At 40.5% G+C, this 18,704-nt stretch overlaps 1 protein-coding gene across 1 annotated transcript in view; it reads right to left on the bottom strand.

The window, feature by feature from the left end:
* Positions 1–18,704, bottom strand: part of FARP1 (FERM, ARH/RhoGEF and pleckstrin domain protein 1) — a 265,054-nt gene that overhangs the window by 38,395 nt on the left and 207,955 nt on the right. Inside the window, exons 12-16 of the mRNA XM_016123131.2 lie at positions 18,047–18,122; positions 16,681–16,930; positions 3,316–3,503; positions 2,007–2,096; positions 771–904 (exon numbers count right to left, since the gene is read on the bottom strand). Coding sequence (XP_015978617.1) covers positions 771–904; positions 2,007–2,096; positions 3,316–3,503; positions 16,681–16,930; positions 18,047–18,122 — 738 coding nt within the window. The remainder of the gene's footprint in view (positions 1–770; positions 905–2,006; positions 2,097–3,315; positions 3,504–16,680; positions 16,931–18,046; positions 18,123–18,704) is intronic.

An 18,704-nucleotide genomic window follows, 5' to 3' on the forward strand; every position in this document is an offset into this window, starting at 1 on the left:
AAAAAAAAAAATGAGAACTTTCTGAAAACGGTTCTATTTTAAGTAAGGCTACATCAGATTTTGCACTCTACAGTATACAAAGTTTTCCCTGATTTTCTGCACTACCCTCTTCTCTCAGATTAAGGTTTACCTGGCTTAATGAACAGATGTAACACTATCTCTAACCAATTTGCTATTCATGGGCATTTAGGTCATTTGCCATGGATATCTTTGTTATGTGTCATTTCACATATTAAAGCATATCCTTAAGGTAAATTCCTATAAGTGAAATTCAAGGTAAAAGTGTATGTGGTGTGTGTGTGTGTGTGTGTGTGTGTTGCATAGGGCTCCGTATTTTTCAAAGCACTTTTTAAACACCGTGAAACATGCTACTGAAAACTTCATGAGGCATACAGATACCTAAGAAATGACTATAAAGCAAGCACCAGTGAAATATTACTAATATCCCCGAAAGTCCTTCACATGGCTCTATCCTTTATCACCCTCATTGTCTTTTGAAAGTAACGACCATATTTATTTTGTGCTATATTCATTTAATTATCTTAAGAAAACTTGCATTTTGAAGAACTATAAACCAAAGAAAAAAAAATTCGGGACGAGATCTAGATACATATAGTATCTAATGAAGATCATTTTAAGGTTGGCTTTTCTTAAGCCAGTTTCTTACTTTTATCTTTTCTTATGACTGCTGCTTATAAGGCACATAAAGAAAAATTAGGAAAAAAGAGGAAAAGGGGTGAAATATAATTGTTAAACATAATTGTACTCACCATAGGGCTAGTCGTTGCTCAATTTCCTTGAGAAAATTTGTATGAAATTTGTGCAAAGGTTCAAAATTTGAGAATATGAGACTTTTCAATGCTTCAGGCATGGAGTCCTCTTTGCTCACTGTACTCTGAAACCACTGGGAATAAAAAGAGGACACACTTAGAGGTGTAAAGATGAGTGTTTGCTATTCTTTAGAAATAATGCTGCAGCAGATGGTACCCAGGGGACAAATGGCTTTACTACTGGGTTTGCAGCATTTTGGGAGCATCGGGGGCTTCCAGGGCTGACTTCGTCCCTTCTTTCACTAGAAAGGGTGAAAAGCAGCCATTTATTTATTATTGCTTCCTGAGATTAATTACCAAAAAACTGCTGAAGCCAGGACAAATCTCTGAAATGGGCAGCTCCTCGAATCGAAGCCTCCGCTCTAGCCAGCTCCCCGGGGAATCGCTGATTTATGCCCCTGAATACTGCTCCCACCCCGTTTCAGTCCTCAGTCTTTTCCTCACTCACTTCTCTCTCTGCTCCTTTGTTAAAATGCTGAGCACAAAGGTCACCCAACCAGAGAGATAAAGCCACTGCCTTCACACAATGTTTTTCATCCCGCGAAGGTGAGGCAGGGCTAGGTCCCAGGATGTGAGCTGAGCTCGGGCCCAGTGCCGGGCCCCACGCGCGAGGCCCTGGAGCCGCACAATCCCACTGATGCCAATGACCTCCAAAGCGCTAGTTCTTTTCCACAATCCAGGGGTCATAAAGACCTCTGCAATGCTTTGAAATTGTTTCCAAGGCTGAAGAGAACTGATTAAAATACTAAAAGGCTGTCTTTTGGCAGATCTTGCTGACATGGTTCAAATTATTATCAAAGATAAAATGGAGTTTCTATTCCTCTGAGGTCTCCTTCGAGCAAAAATAAGTAGCAACGTTTGACAATGGGCAAAACAAGAAATGTTCTGCATCGTTGCCCTCAGACAGTAAAACGTTTGAACTTTCTCCACTTTAGAAATGCCCTCAAAAACAAAAAGAAAAAGAAATGCCCTCACAGGAAAAAAATAAATACCATTTTTATAGAGCGCATTCTGAATATACTATTACTGTCTTAATTTCTCTAACCCAGAACTAAACGCTTTTTAATTGGAGTCAGAGAATCCAACATTTAATTAGATCCAGCTTCTATCCTAAAGCTGAGTATTAGCTGAGATAAATTATGTAATTTAATGCTTTAGGGGAAATGCTACACATACCGAAGTGATGACTTCCAGATCCTTCAGATATGTTCTCTCAGTGGTGGAGACTTCTTTAGCAATGAAGTATGCTTTGTCAGTTGGGAATCTCTGCAAAACCCATAAAAAGAAACAAGACACAATAAGTTTTCAGTGCAAGTCTCTACGTCCTGATTATAAGAAAGTCTTGCGTAAAGAGGTACACTGCTTACTTATGATCTTTTGTTAATTGGCATCAAAGCTAAATAAACGTATTAATCCTACTTTTTGAGTGATAGGAACTAGAATAAAAGAATAGAGTTCCATGATGAGAAAATATTCTAGGAGTCTTTCCTTCCATGTGAATATTGTCCTCAGTGAAAGTCTTTGAATGAGTATGTTAGCTACCACTGAGGACTTTTCATTCAAAACTGGGCATCTGAAAATCGAATTAGTAAAGTATAGAAGCGATGCGGTCTACCAGGAAATAAATGAAACAAAAACCACAGGGGCCTTTGCCCTGGTTGCCTGGGCTGGTGGTGTTGGTGTTCAGGAAACGGAAGCTACATTGTTCGTGGGAATAGAGGTGTGGCTGAGATAAAGGGACAAAGGTGAAGGCAGGTAGTGACACCACTGTGACTCCATTCCCTGAAGTTCATCAGTTCAGTGGGCAGGCAGCACCACTCTAGAGCAGGCCAGCTATTGGTTTTGCTTTCTCTTTAAATAAAAGAAAATCCCGTGGTGTTATCTGTCTTGCTTGCTGCCCACTAGAGTCCACCGGATTCTGCCTCTGGGGATATACACGGAACCACTGAGAGCAGAGACTCAGATACTTGCACACCCATGTTCCTAGCAGTGTTTTAATAGCAAAAAGGCGGAAACAACCCAACTGTCCATTAACGGATGGAAGGATAAACACATTGTGGTACATCTATACAGTGGAATATTGTTTAGCCTTAAAAAGGGAGGTAATTCTCCTATGTGCTACAACATGGATGAACCTTGAGGACATGCTGCTGAGTGAAGCCAATCGCAAAGGGATAAATACTATAAGATTTCATTTATATGAAATTCCTAGAGTAGTCAGATTCATAGAGACAGAAAGAATGGTGGGTGCTAGGGGCTGGAAGTGGGGGAAATGGAATATTAGTGTTTAATTGATACAGAGTTTCAGTTTGGAATGATGACAAAGGTCTGGAAATGAACAGTGATGATGGTCATGTGACAATGTAAATGTAGTGAGTGTCCCTAAGCAGCATTCTTAAAAATGGTTAAAAGAGCAAATTTTGTTATGTACATTACAATAAAAAAAAAAAAAGAATAACACACTCGTGTGCACGAGTCCCCACACCTTTCTCCGGCCCTCCTCCTCGTCATCGGTCCGTGGGCACGGCTGATCATTCAGCAGCGGGCTGACCAAAGGAGAAGCTTGCTTTGTGTCAGGACTCAAGTTGGGGGACAAGATCACACTGGCAGGCACAGCTCCTCCCTGCGAGTTGATGGACAACTCTGAAAGGTGAGGGCTACCAGTCAGGGAGCCTGTTTGAGGATGAGAAGTATTAAAGAAAAAAAAAAAAGTAATTTCTCTGAGACCTGATTTCTATTTACAATTTTTATCTTTTCAAATCTTTAGAACCTGACTACCACATGGCAAACTTACTGAGCTTCATTATTTTCTTTTCTTTTTTTTTTAAGTTGCAGCCACTTTAATACTGAAGATACCATAGTATGAATATGAATATTCAATGGAACCTCAGTTATGTAATTAATGATAAGGCAGGGAACTCTGCTGAGAAAATAATTACAATAGTTTAAAAGCACAGTGTATCCCCAAATAGAATCATCTCCTAACTACGGCCTTAGTTTCTAAGATTACTTGAGAAAGACACAGTGTCTATATCATAAGGAGACATGGAAAATGACTAGAAAATAGAGTATACTAAGAGGAAACTAAACAACTGTGCACCGAGGACAGACTACATCTCGTAACAATGGGCCACAGCTAAAGGAAGGTAAAGCAGCTAACTCCCCACTCTACGAAGAACAGAAGCAAGCTTGTTATACCTGGTGATGTCACTCCATGTCTCTCTCACTGTTTGGGACAGAAACACTAGCATCACATTTACATGCAAAGGTGATCATTTAAAAATGCAAAGCTGATCATTTAAAAATGCAAAGCTGGAGGTCATGACATTATCCCAAGTCCCCTTTATGAGTCAAAAAGTGACAGGTAATTAATTATTCCTCTGAAAAGAGTACCATATTAAGTAATATGAAAATATATAATTACCCATGAGTTAGCCAAAGGAGGTGATGTGACCGTGAAACTCTTTGCCAACAGAATTTTGCAAATATCAACGCTTTAACCCATGGAAATTAAATGAGACATTTTAAATATACCTCTACCCTAAGTGCTTTTACCTAATACCTGTAAAATTCTAATGCAGACTTGCTAGAACCAGTATTAAAGTTAAAGTAGCTTGCAGTCCTGTTACCATTATAAGGAAAGACAACGTAAATGCTTTCTCCATTTTTCGATTATACAGTTTCAGCTTGTTGCTACTCCAAACACTATCAAGTATCTCGGAGAGAAAGGTGAAATGCAGTTTTCTGAACGTACCCCCATTTTCTTTACATCTATCCTCTCCCTCCGGATTCATTCATATCCATTTTGAAATTATAAGACAGGGCAACATAGAATGAAGTTGGGTAGTGAACTTGATCTCAGTATGAATGAGAAAAACCACCACCAGCCCCAATCCAGCCCCATGCTGATCAGCTAGCTGCGTCACCAACACACAGGTGAAAAGCCACCACACCCAGAAAAACAGCCAAAAGCATACATCCTGCCCACTGACTATTGGGCAGTACGATGATTCTTGAAGAATAAGATTAGGAAACGTGACGAAAAGGTAGATTCGAGAAGTTCATACTGTAAAAATCCCTCCATTTAAATCCTTGCATTTAACATACAGTCATTGAAACAAAGTCTTAGTGTTAGGAAAGACCCAATCACCCCACACACCACCAGACCCAGTGAAACCCGGAGAAAAAAGCCAGAAATTGCTTCACAAATGTCAATTTTATTGACACTAGTGCACAACTGAATACAATAATTTGAAAGAACTGGAACTTGTAAAATAGAAATAGTGACAACAATTAGAACTGCAATTATTTCAAAGTACTACACTATTCTTTTTTAAAAAAAAAAAATCACGAAAAGAAAACTGTTATCACTACAAATAGGAATTAGAAAAGAGAAATTCTGGCAGTCTGGAGTTCAAAACATTTCATGCATTTGTGAGTTGCTGAGAGTCACTTTTTATTTGTCCACTGTTATCTAGCAAAATTTGGGGCTTACCTTCAGCTCTCACACTGCGTGTGAGATCAGGTGAGACAGTTATGTGAGCACATAACATGCTGGGCCTTGAATTTGCAGTGATGTGGAACAGAAAGAGCATTCATCTCATCATTGAAAGAGTTGGAGCCAAGAATAAAAAGCGGTTAGAAGGCTAGCTTGAAGGGGGGAGGGGGAGGTGGTGGTGGTGGGCGGGGGGACAGTACCAATCAGGCCCTGGACAGCATCCAGCAGCAGATAAAAACCTGCCGCATTGCAGTTTTTGCATTGGAGAAAATAAGAGGGAACCCACTCAAGTACAACCACTGGTGGTCTCCAAAGGTCAAAAGCCATTGCCTTGTGCACTCCCCTAGAGGACACTTCTATTTAACGGACTGAGCAGGTAGGTGGAAATAAAGAGCAAACAAAGTAGGGTTCCGAGAGAGATGCCACCCTGCCAAAAAGGCAGGACATATTTCAAAGAGAGTGATCTAGGAGAATCCCCACGGGATCACATGAGAGGCAGGATTCAGAAAATGGGACACTAAAAGTAAACTTTATGACAACTGTGTTCCTAGGTAGTGTAGGGGACACCCCACACTCAGGCATAAGTTGTTGGGTAAAGCCTGCTGTAGCCTAAACACAGCCTAATGATATGGGTAACCACGGGCTTTACATGTGTTTATACAGCCTTGAAGGATGATCAAATCGGGGTGGCCCATTTCCATTCCTGGGGTGCTACTTCAGCTGGCTTTATGTCTACTTATGGGTCCTAAGTAAGGCAGGGTGAAACTGGAAGACCAGGAAGTCATTAAACACCAAGTAGCCTATTCTAGAAATGAGCATTTCAAAAGGAAGGAAATGTCCAAACTTTGGAGTTTGATTTTGCTAATCTGAGCTGCATCCATGAAGAACAGCCATCCCTACCCCACTTCTCCCCTTGTAAGAGAAACTACCTGAGGCTTTGAAAATTTATAGGTGATGTGGTCCAAATAAAAATATGTAGCTCATTTACTGTTCGGCAATCAATGAAGCATGCTGACTAGGGTAATTAGTAGAATTTGGCAGCTTAATGAGTAATTAAAATTCTCTTTTGACTTTGAACCAGTATATGACAACAATCTGTACAAACTAGTGTTCATGTAGGGCCCACCTTCGGGCAAGAGTGAGAGTGACTTTCTTACAGAGAGTCAATGCCTAAAGTTATCAGAACTACATGTAACCAGTTTTCACTGAAGTAGTCCATTTTACAAAAAAAAAAAAAAAAAAAAAAAAAAAAAAAAAAAAGCAGACAGTTGTGTTAGATAGAATGAGTCTGTCTGATTTACACACCCTTAGAAAGCCTGTTCAAACCATGCAGCCTGTCACCTGCTTTGAAGGCAGAGCCCTAGGTGATGAGAAGAAACTGTGAGTGACATTCATTGCTATTTGATGAACCTATTAATACCTGGATATTCTGTTTTTATCATTTTTTTTTTCCTGTGACAAATTGACAACAAAAAACATTCTTTTAGTAAGGGGCTGTAAGTAAATAATTTGGGGTGGGGAGACCTTTTGAGAAAGCACCTGGGCATTAAGGCAATAGGTGAAAAGAAATTTGAAGAGGTCAGAAAAAGATCAGTTACACTCCAAAAGTCATCTTCTTTTTAAAAGCTTATTCTTTTTAAAAATTAGTTTTCCTTTTCCCATAAATTGCCTTTTAGGCATTCAGTTATTATTTTCAGTTAATATATCTCAAATCCTTCATCTCTTCCAGATGATTCAACCCCCTCCTACCCCACCCCCAGGCCATTAATCTGTATCAAAAGGGCTGAGTTTCTGTCATCTCCACGGACTGGAAATGCTTCACTAACACTACTCTCAAGGGAGACATTTCTGGTAATTGGTTTTTAAAATCCTTTTAAATATACACATTCTCATGGCACAAACAATAACGGAACTTCAAGTTAGTACTGCTGTATTTATAGTTTTCAATTTATCACCCAGCCCAGAAGCTGGCTTTGCTTCTCTATCACTTAAATGTAACACACATTCATAATTCTTCTCTCCTTGACTGCTCTGAGGAAGCAGAATTTACAGCACTACACAGGCTGTAGCATCTCCTGACCAGCTCTTCATCAGAGGTGCATAAACAGTGGGCACACAGTTTCCGATCAGCAAGCCAAACTCCCGCCTATGTTCACTTTTGGGATCAGACACAAGCTGCCTAGTAACCACCCGCCACCTCTAATTGTATTAAAGTCTTAAGAAACTCATACATGTGCGAGAAAAGAGAATTTTTCTAATACTTAATTATACCTATTCAGTGTTTTAAATGGCCAATAAGTTGGCAATCTTCATTTATTAATTGCATAAGTGTTATTCTTTCTGTTAAGGAGAAAACTAGAAAACCTGACAATAATTTAAAAAATAGTAATCCACAGATTTGTTAAACAATATTTAAATGTTTGAAAACGAGACAGATTGCTTTCTTAAGTTCTCTTGAAAATTTTAAAAAGTACAATTCTTAAAAAAAAGTATCTATGCTGATTCTTCAATATTCCCCTAAATAAAGTTATTTATTTGGTAATCATCTATCATGATTTGTCTCCTGTTACTTGGTCCTAAAACACAGGGGTATTTTATCTCTATGTACCCAGAATATGCTCTAAAGACACCTATAGGAAATACAGTGCAGGTATAAGTTTTTGTCTATTTTTTAAAAGGCTCTTTTTAAATCCATAATCTCCCTTTAAAATAAAACACTATGAACTCTCTCTGGAGACTATATTTGAAAGCCAGTTATCAAAAATGTCAGTATTGTGGTAAATAATGGGGTAGTATCTAGAACCCCCAAGATTTACTCTAGTCGGATAACTAAGCTGGGTCGCAACCCGATGGAATGCGAGAAAAGACCTGAAGAAATTTTATTGAAATTCTAAGGTTCCACAAGGAAAACCAGGTTATAGGATAACCAATCATAGGGGTGCTGTCCTCTTCCTGAAAACTTAGGTTGTTGAGGGGAATGTATACGTGCTTCTTAGATTAAGTTCCTTTAAGAAAAGTTTTACAAGCAGCTAAACATAAACTTCACCGTTCATCATCAAGCAATTCAGAAAATCAATGGCAATGCAACTTGTGGAAAAATAGAGAGAGAACTGCTACTAATGAAAAAATGATAGTGAATGCTATCATTCGTTTGAACACGGTGGTGGTAGCAGAGGTGACCGCAGTGTTTGGGCTGGGGAACACAGTGCTTCATACCAATGAAAAATACCATCGTGTATTCAGGACAAAGCTTCAGCCATCAGTGGGAAAGAACAGTTACGATTGACAGTTTTTACAGCAAGATACCTGTTAGGACAAGTAAAAGCCTCTTCAGTTTAGATTAACAAGAAATATTAATACCATGCACACACTGTTACAGGAATTTGGCCTTCCATGCTTAAAGAGTGACCAAACTCACTGTTATTAGAGAAGCCAGCAACCTTCCCGGTGGAATAAATCCATGCTTTATCGAGATACTGCACTCTTAAGCCGTGGAGAGATGAAACCAGACAGCACCTGTGAGAGCCTATGTTTTGGGTACATATCAAAACCCCAAACGGCTTATTGGCATTACAACCAAACTGGGGCTGAGCTAGGTGGGGTCTTTTCTACATTCTGCCTACTCCCGCCCCCAACAGAACAAACACAACTAAATTCTCTTACATATAAACTATCACGTTTCCTATTCCCATTTGAACAGATGTTCCCATTCAAGGTATGAAGCCAATCCTTTGGTTAGCTGTCCCCTACATAAGCTACTGCCACAGATGCTCTCTGTTTCCATGAGCCATCTCTCCTAACTACAGTGATTCTGCTCACTTCCAAACACCTCCATCCATCCCTAAGCACTCACGGTACAAAGTTCAGGCTAGTTAGGAGATGAAATCAGAAGAATCGAGTCATCTATTCACCTTCTATTTCCCACTCTTAGTAAAATATGGTACCACCCAGCATGACCACTCTGGATGCCTCCATGTTAAAGCTTACTGGTGAGTGAACAGGATCACTGTATTCCAGAAGAAATATGTATTCCAAATACAATTTGATATTCAGCAGTGAAAAAAAAAAAAAAGACATCAGACAGTGCTCCAATAATGTAGGGAACGGAAGGTATACCATGCTTTGAGGATACAGACGGAACGTTGAAAAAAAAAAAAAAAGCCTATTCTTTTAGATAGGTACATGCTGACAAAAACAGTGCATACAATGGAACAACAGAAAAATGTCTTAAATTTATTAAACAAATGACAAAAATGAGAATGAAGTCCCCAGCCTTTTCTATTTTAAAATTAATTTGGTGTATTAGATTTTTAATAAAATGTTTTATCTATAGTATTAAATATACACATAGAGAGAACAGAGGAAATTGGATTAATAATACAGGCCAAGCTTGTGAGATTTGGTTAGTCAGGTTTTCATAGCAACTTTCCAGGCAGAAAGCGGGAGTTGTAAGAAACTGAACCCATCGGCCATGCAGATGCGTGTGGAGAGAGCAGCAGGTGTTCTGGACTAAGGAAAACCTATCTTTGTCTTTCTATATACCACTGCCGGCAGAATGACAAATGACATTTCCTACACAGGAACTTTGAGCTCCCCCCACCTGCCCCCCAAGCAGTTGTTAGCTCAGTTTCATGAGCCAGAAAGCTCATCCATAAGCAATGACACGTCCTTCACCACAACATGGCAGGCTCCAAAACGAGCCTTCTGTTTCCTAGTTGAGAGTCAGTTAAGAACCCAAATTTGTGATAAAGCAGAAACATGGCCTCCAAACTCCCTGATACCACTTCCACCTCTGATTCAAAAGTACAGTTAATCACGGCTCCATGCTTTGTACCACACACACACGCGCATAGTTCTTCCTTAGTGCCCTTGGTCTGTGTTGCCTTTTGCAGTGATTTTTAAGCACTCTTCGATATTCTGACATTGCTGCACTTAGTCTCAGTAGCAAGCTCGAGTATCTTCAGTACCATCCCATGACTGCATTAACACCATTAGTCTTGTGTTTGACCTTTTTAAACCAGCTCTCGAACACACATGTAGATCAGATATCCTAGGTCAATATAAAACCACCCCAAGACATCAGAGTAACCTGATCTGGAACCCACAGGAAGACGCAAATGAGCTACCTTCCACCAGAAGTTACAATCAAACGCCAGAGGCCAAGAAGATGCAGAAAGCTGTTTCTAGGCTAAGCTCTGAAGTCTGCGTCATTCAGTCTACAGTGAAATGGCCCTGAACAAATTAGAGTTTATTCAATATTGAAAGCTTTCAGGAAAAGATTTTCGAATTCTTTCCTAGCTTCCACTAGGTGTTTAATTGCTTTCACTGGAAAAGAAAGCTCCCCATGCTAGAGGTTTCATTGGTTTTCTGGAGTGATACGCTATTTATTTTTCTGAAGGAGGAACTTTTTTTTTTTCCAAAATAAGACTTTATCCACCTCCTCCCAAACATACACAGGGCACACAAATAAGCATCTGCAACTTTACTTCATAGGAGAAATACCTGCAAATCTCTAGGTTACAACCCAAGGAAACAAGAAATAGCTATTCTCAATTATGTATTGAAATAGGTGGCAATCAGGCCACTTTTGATCTATGATGACGCTAGGCCAAATCATCATGGATATTTTTTTGCTTTCCATTATTATTTTTTTTTAATAAAAAAGAGAACTGCTAACATTAAATGACATGCTTATTTTGATCTAAAAGACATGGCTTCATTTTAAACACCAGAAACTGGTGTTAGAGGTATGCGCAAGTGTACACTAGAGACCCTATTTCCCTGTATTGAATTTCACTCAACTAACCAGAAACAGATGGAATTAAACTAACAAGGAAAAAGCAGTGCCAGTAAATTCTTTAATGTCGCCAGAGTAAATGTCTTTAATCACTTACTGCTTGTAGAAGTTCATTCACTAGTACTTTTCCTTCCATATGTTCTTATGAACTTAGCTAACATGGCTGAATGTCAGCCTCATCAGAGAGGTACCTGCAAATGGACTGATTATTTTGAAATGTTCATCTCTTTCATGTTTGAAGAAACTTCCTCTATTGCAGGGACTGCACAGAAAGACTCTTTTGCAGTATGATTTGTAAAAATTTACAGCAATGAAATAGAGTCATCCCATGAAACTAGAGGAAGGCCAGCCTTAGGTAACTAAGCTGGTCATTATCAGAAGAGCAAAGTTTATAGACTACAAAGAAGATTTAGAAAAAAATAGCCTTTCTTGGGAAGACCCCTTTGAGATCTCTTTAAATTCTGGCTAATAAGGGTTTAGGCAAAGAATGATTGAGATAGAAGCATATAAACTCAAAATAAACCTAATAATGACAGGGGCCTCAAATTTCTTAATTTAAGGTTAGGCCTACCACTTACTCACTAATGGCTACAACTGTACCAAACTCAGTCTGTGTTGAATATGGGATAACATTTTAAGTGGAAAAAGTTGATTAAAAGCATGTGAACACTGATTATAGATATGAAAAAAGGAGCTGCTTGCACATTCCTAGCAGTTTTAACAAAATTAAAAATGATGGTTTCATTTATATTTGAATTTTTTCTTCTTTTAGAAACTACTTGGCAACACAATCAAAATGATTCTAGGGCTAATAATGCAAGTTGAGTTTCTGATTCAATTGAGGGCAGACTGGATTTTGTATACTTGGAAATTTTAAGAGGCTCATGCTGTGATTTAGTTTTGCAGGCCTAGTTTTTTTTTTTTTTTTGTTTTTTTTTTTAAACATTGCTTGGCTGGACTCTTCAAAGTATTTCTTGAGAATAAAATTGGAATTATTCACATTTTAAATGCAGGCCACGTGGCACAATTTGGTGAGGTAAATCAGTGAGAAATTCCCAAATATGAATCACATATGTGGGGAAGAATCTTGACCACAGACTTCCTTTAATTAAATGCCTGTCTAATAAACTATCGTCGAATGGCATGCAGATGACTGTTAAAAGAACTGGAGCAACCCGTTTTAAGTTCTGGAACTCATTAAATACATTTCTTCATGCTAAGAGAATTTCTTAAATTTTTATTTTGCCCTGAACAAGCAGCAACAAAATCAACCACAAAAGGGTCTACAATTGACATCTTTTGAAATACTATCCAACTAAAGATATTAACACAAGGAGGTCCTGGGGTAGCCCTGATTGGCTTGAGCGCTTGTTTCTATACATGGTTTGTCTTCCATCCAAGGTCTTAAGATATTACTTATAGACCAGCCATTTATCTGAAGACTTGGGTTCCTTGTTGATTCAGGAGACCTCTACATTAGCTCTTGTCTCAGAAAAATTGGTTGACAGGTCTTGGGAAACCCTTTGGAAATCTGAAAGCATTCACAGGTCTCTAATCTCCACTACCTATTCCTCATACCCCACTCCCTTTCTGATCGTCTTGCATGCTCACTTCAACTTTATGCGTGTGCATGTCTTTCTTATGCCACACAGCGAGATACCGGAGGACAGGCAAAGACTTGGTAACCAGAGTCTCACCGGAGGCAGAGGCACAGGGGGTGGAATGGTAGAGGCTGCTGGCTTTCCTCAACCTCTGCACACAGGAAGAGGTCCTGTTGGCTCAGCAAACTGGCTCTACCAGGTCAAGAAACACTAAAATTTACTCTCCCACTAATGTCTAGAATCTTCATGAGTGCAGGGCCAGCTCATTTAGAAAAAATTAGTGAATATTCTCAGCACTTCAGGATATGTGGCTTTTGAATAAACTATACCCACTCCCTTCTGAGAACCATTCGTCACACCAGGATTGTTGCTTTCATAAATACTGGCCAACAGGCAGACAATTGAGTTGCTTGGCTATTAAAGAACCCACCGGAGAAAAACTCTACAAGTAACCCTAAAAGTGGAAAATCCTGTCAGTGTAGACCTGAGTACACCACCACTGATGAGCCGCTTTGAATACGTTGGATAAAATCGCTTCTTTAGAATAAAGCAAGTAATAATAATAATTATTGAAGCCTGTTTTGCTTTGAAGGTTTAAATTTGATGAATCGAATCATATTCTGGGTGAGTTAATACCTATCACACATTCACATTTCATTATCAGACTGCTGTATAATAAGAGGTAAAAAGAAAACACAATTGAATAGATCGTCATCACAAATAAACCACACGATTCCAAATGGGACTCTGCTTAGCTTACATTTGATTAAATTCTTAAATAACAAATTGACGCCTTTTTCTAAGATCGAAACAGAATATGCAGAAATATAATTGTAATAACCCCACAATATAAAAAGCAGTAGTTCTTCCTATCTATTATGGACTGTAATTGCCTGCCTATATGATTCTTGGTCTCCATATGATTTTAATTATTAATCCATACAAGATTTTCAAAAATTAAAATATTGTACAAAAAATGTCCTATTGCATTAAGACATCACATAGAATAAAAAGTAAAGTCTAGAGGTGAAGGCTCTAGTTTTAGCTTTGTCAGGCCACAGCTTTATGACTAGAGGAAGTCTCTTAACTTCATCAGTACCAGGTTTCTGGTCAAAAAAATGGTTTGCCCTAAATGATCTCTAAGTTCCCTTCTAGTTTTAAAATTTTGTGACTGTTAAATATATAAATTTAAAGCAAGGCATAAACAGACTACTTCAATGAACATCTTTCAAACTACGCAATCATCAATTTGATTCATCAATCATGCACTGAATCAAATGATTAGGAAGATAAAACGAAAGTTTGTATACAAATGGATTAAGTTTTTAGAATGTTTAAAATCAACTTCTCAACATTCATGTGGAAAGATAATCAATGAACCACAAAGTCAGTCAATACTTCCATTCATTACATACTGCTGCCAAATTCTACTCCTAAACAGGCTTAGCTCTTTCCTATGAGAGTCACGTGGTGAGTTCAGTAAGGCCACTGGCATGGCAGCACATCAGGGATGTACCCTTATTACAGCTTTTTTCAATAATTTTGTAGTTATTTAGGATCTAAAAATTTGATTCTACAATTCATCTTTATATAAAAAGTACCTAAGACTGAAAAGTACCGAACAACAGGCATTAAGGAAAGCATTTCATTTGTGATGCTTTTCTTACTCTGCAAGCAAGCCAAAAATTCTGGTAACTTTTTAAACATAATCCACTAGAATCTAAAAAGGCAATTGCTGTCTGGCTGAAAAGTGACCCTTGGCTACCTAGCGGAACCATCAGGGGTACCCAAGTGACTCCCCATACCAATCAGATCAAAATTTCTAGGATCAGGTCTCAGATGTCACTAATTCAAAAATGTGCAGCCAAGAGAAACAATGCAAGTTAAAACCAGGCGCTTCCATCTCAAATGTAGGAGTGCTGGGTGAAAGGCACTGGCTGGCATAGGTGGGCAAGATTTAAAAAGAAATCACACTTCCCTCTACTTATGCTTTCTTCCTGCACAGAGAAACATCCAAAAGTCACTTTCCAAGAAAATACACTGTTCACGAGAATGTGAGCATTAAGAATGTGCCTAAAAACCAACCAAGGCAAAGACACTACACAAAAGGTCCTCCTCTGTGCTGGGCACGATTCAAAGGCAGGCATTTAGTTTGCTAACCTCCTGGTGACAAGTGCCTATCACAAGGTTTTACTTTCTCCTGCAGCAAAACTAAACAGTATTTCTTTGTTTCACCAAGAGATTCTGACAGCCAGAGTTACAGCTTCCTAAGACATAACTAATACTTTGAGCCTAATGCAAACCCAAACCAAACCAGCAACTCCATGTAAATTACAGTTCATGAAGATTTGACAAATTTTATATGAAGTCTGGAGAGAAGAAATAATTCCAAATTCTGATTAAAATATTCATTACTCTTGACTAAGATTTCACCAACGTTTGATCTCAACTAGTAATCAACTTACATTTGGCCTTGAATTTTGCCAATTCCTCATTTTATGAGGCACAGAGAAGCAGCCCTACCCTTTTAAGGAAGGGGGGTGGGGAGTAAAACCAACACCTTTCTGGGATCTCAAGGATAATTTAGTCCATTCGACCAATGGGAGGATGGCCTGCATACAAAATTAAACATACACAGAAAATTTCCACATAAATATAACATATTATATGCATGATCAAATTGCTATAAAGTATTTTTTTCCCCCAGAACTTCAATAGTAAAGATAAACAAGCTCCTGGGAACTTGTCATTATGACTTGCTGTTTATCTTGTGGACCTATTTTGGAAAGCAAGCCACTGTTTTGTTTTTTTCTGAAAGATTTCAGAAGCCAGGCGTGCCCTATTCCAACATGTGTCTGTCCAAAACTTCCTCTAGCAAATGCTGATTAAAAACTAACAAGTCACTGGAACAGATAATCTCCACAAAAACCCTGGCCTCATGACTCCAGGTTCCCAACATTTGAAGATCTGCCTTCTAGTAACCTCACGCATACTCCTCTTGCTCCTCACTCAAATACAGGCCACCCAAGGACTTCTTACTTCTCAGCAGGGAAGGGGAACTCAGCACTGCTGGATTACCAAACATGAGGGGCTGGCTCAAAGGGTTCACCATTTCAGAGTCTGAATCGCTGGATTCAGTCCCACTGCTGGTGGAGTCCTCGGTCATTTGTAAGGGAGCCAGGTAGTCCACCATGCCACCGGCACACACAGACTGCACAATGGGGACCTTGGACATGGGACCCACGAGAGGTGTCCCATTAGCCAGTATTCTAACTTCTGAACCAGCCAGGCTGGCCAGTTCACCCTTTTCATGGCCATCAAGTCTATCCATTGCCTCTGGGGTTGATGCTACCTGGCTAAGGATGAGTGGATCTGTCTCTGACTTATTATATTTACTGGGAAGATTTCGTAGGTATGGCCTTTGTAAGATGGGGGAACTGTTTTCATAATGAGGACTCCAGCCTGGGAGAGTATCTTCTCCCACATCTCTCTCTCTAGGGTCGTGTCCATTTTCAGAAACATAACCTTGAGACCCAGTCCTGTCCCAACTCATATTTGGACTTGAACTTCTGCTGCTAGGAGACAGTGGAGCGGCCAGGGGACTGTGACTGCCTGAGCCCCTGAACATCTCATCTATCAGAGAGCTATGCCTTAGTCTGGGGCTCCCGCTTATATCAAAGGTTATGTCTGCTGAATCGTCATCAAGGAACTCTCTGGAAGGAGGCCGGGAGGATCTCACAGAGTGAGGGGAAGCCCTGTGCCTAGTTTCTATTCGCCTCTCTTCCCTGGAGAGCAGATAAACACCACTGGTCAAATCACCCTCATAATTGTCATTTGTTTGGGACCGTGACTGGGACGCCTGTTCCCTGAGAAGATCATATTCACTATCTACATCACTGCAGTCAATGAAAGGAATGGAAGTGCTGCTGCCTCTAGCAGCCCTGGATGCTGGACCTGTGCTTGGCTGCGGGGGCTGAGGTTTACTCTGCTGGGTTCTATCCTTAACGACCTCCTCCTCTTCCTCTGCGGTCGCCTTGACAGCTCCATCTGCCTTCTTGTTACCCACTGGGCTTTTCGGCAGAGCAGGGCTTTGGTGCGGCCCACACTCTTCGGCGGAAACTTTCAGTTCCTTTCCTTGCTGGCAGCTCTGGCCACTGGGGGAGTCAGCACCTTCTCCAAGTGTAAGGCTGGCACTCTGCTGAGCCTGGGCAGGGTGAGGGCGAGAAAAGGATGAGGGAATTGAAGAGAAAAGGGAGACTGTTACACCAGAGCTGGAAAAAAAGAGAGACATGTCAGAGTGTGATCTAATAACATTTCCTTAAGCTTCGAGAGGCTAAAGGATTGCCACACGAATGCTACTCTCCGCAGAGTTAGAACAAAGCACTGACGAGCAGCGGGCACCCCTGAGTGCGTTTGGTCAATATCCAGAAAGATCTTTCAGGGTGTGGAAGCTGACAATGCAGGGTCCCCAGCAGCACGACTTGGGTAGGGCCTCTGCTTCCTGGGACCCACAGTCTTGGATTGGGTTTCCAAAGTGTCTGCGGAGCCAGGGAGCCCCTCTAGGCCACAGGGACTTCCCGAGGAAGTGTAGGCAGTGAGAGGAAGAAACACATCCCGGATGCCAAAGGCAAGGTGATGACACAGAATTCAGACAAATGACAAAGAACGCCTTTGTTTATACTTCTAAGGCGAGGATGAACAGGTGAAGGACTCCTTTTGGATTCACACAATGAAATCTCCCTCATGTTCTTTCTCAACAAAGTTCTTATTCTCCTGCAGAGACAACCCTGAAAACCCATCCAGACACCAACTCCAGGGAACATGAGCTCTTGCCACCCTCAGAGCAAGAGCGATAATGTCTCTTATTGCCAACTGTGGCCACTGCCCTGTAACACGAGCCCTGGGAACTCACCACCCATCCTGTGCCAGAGAAAGGCTCTGACCCTGGCACCAAAGGGGAGCTACACCCGCCAGTTGCAAAGCAGGTCGCGATCTCTTCACATGAGCGCGCCCACTCGCCGGAAGATGGGCTCTGCTCTCCCAACTCCCCTGGACACTGCCACCACTCAGCTGAGTTCAGGCCAACAGAGCAAGTTTCTCCGGGGGGAGGATGGGAAGTCAGCTGAGCCCAGGCTGTGGGGTGCACAGCGCACACAGAGCCTGTGTCTGCTCAGAGTCAGGGCACACAACTAGACTCTCCTCTATAAAGCACCCCCAAAGGTGAAGGATGAAGACCCTGAAAGCATACTATGAAACAAAGAACTCAGTGGAGGCGGTCTGGTGAAAAACAGAACTGTAGCAGTATATCACCATTACTGACTTGTTTTGGCACTTCTGAATTCGGCTCTGTAGGCTGCATAGCAAGGCTTCTGATGGAATGAATCTTGCTGTGTTTCCTTGGAGAAATCACATAAGTAACTAAAGTTAGGGGTGTGTGCGTATGTGTGTTTTTTTTTTAATAAAAAATAACAGCATTAGGCACTTCTTCAATAATAAAGGTACCCTAAATAGTTGTATAAATGCTCCTTGGAAACAGACCCAGTCATCCTTCCCATAATTCTTGTAGGGACAAGGGGTTACTTAAACCCTGAAAATGTTCTCAGCAATCCCCTGCTGCCATTTGAGAGGTACAGCTGGTTCGGAGCCTGGGAGAAGTCACTGGGAGGGAGAAGTCGGGGGAGTGGGGGTGGGGGGTGCGACACATGCTCTAAATTGCAAGCTACGGTCTGACAATATGAAATCAATTCCTGTATTTTGAGTAATGATTTTCTAGATCAGTTTTATCACAGGCAATTACCACTAATCAGCTACCTCTTTCAGCAGTTAGGTTCAGAGAAGGCTCACCCCATGAATGAATTTACAGACTTACAGACTCAACAGCAGAAGGAGCTGGCTTTAATGCCACTAACGCCTCTCCTGATCTTTTCCTCCCTTGGTCTATCTGTCCCCTCCTCCTCAGTGAACAAGCATTAGAAACT

The sequence above is a fragment of the Rousettus aegyptiacus genome, unplaced genomic scaffold (genome assembly GCF_014176215.1).
Source record: "Rousettus aegyptiacus isolate mRouAeg1 unplaced genomic scaffold, mRouAeg1.p scaffold_m13_p_11, whole genome shotgun sequence".
In the NCBI taxonomy this organism is placed as follows: domain Eukaryota; kingdom Metazoa; phylum Chordata; class Mammalia; order Chiroptera; family Pteropodidae; genus Rousettus; species Rousettus aegyptiacus.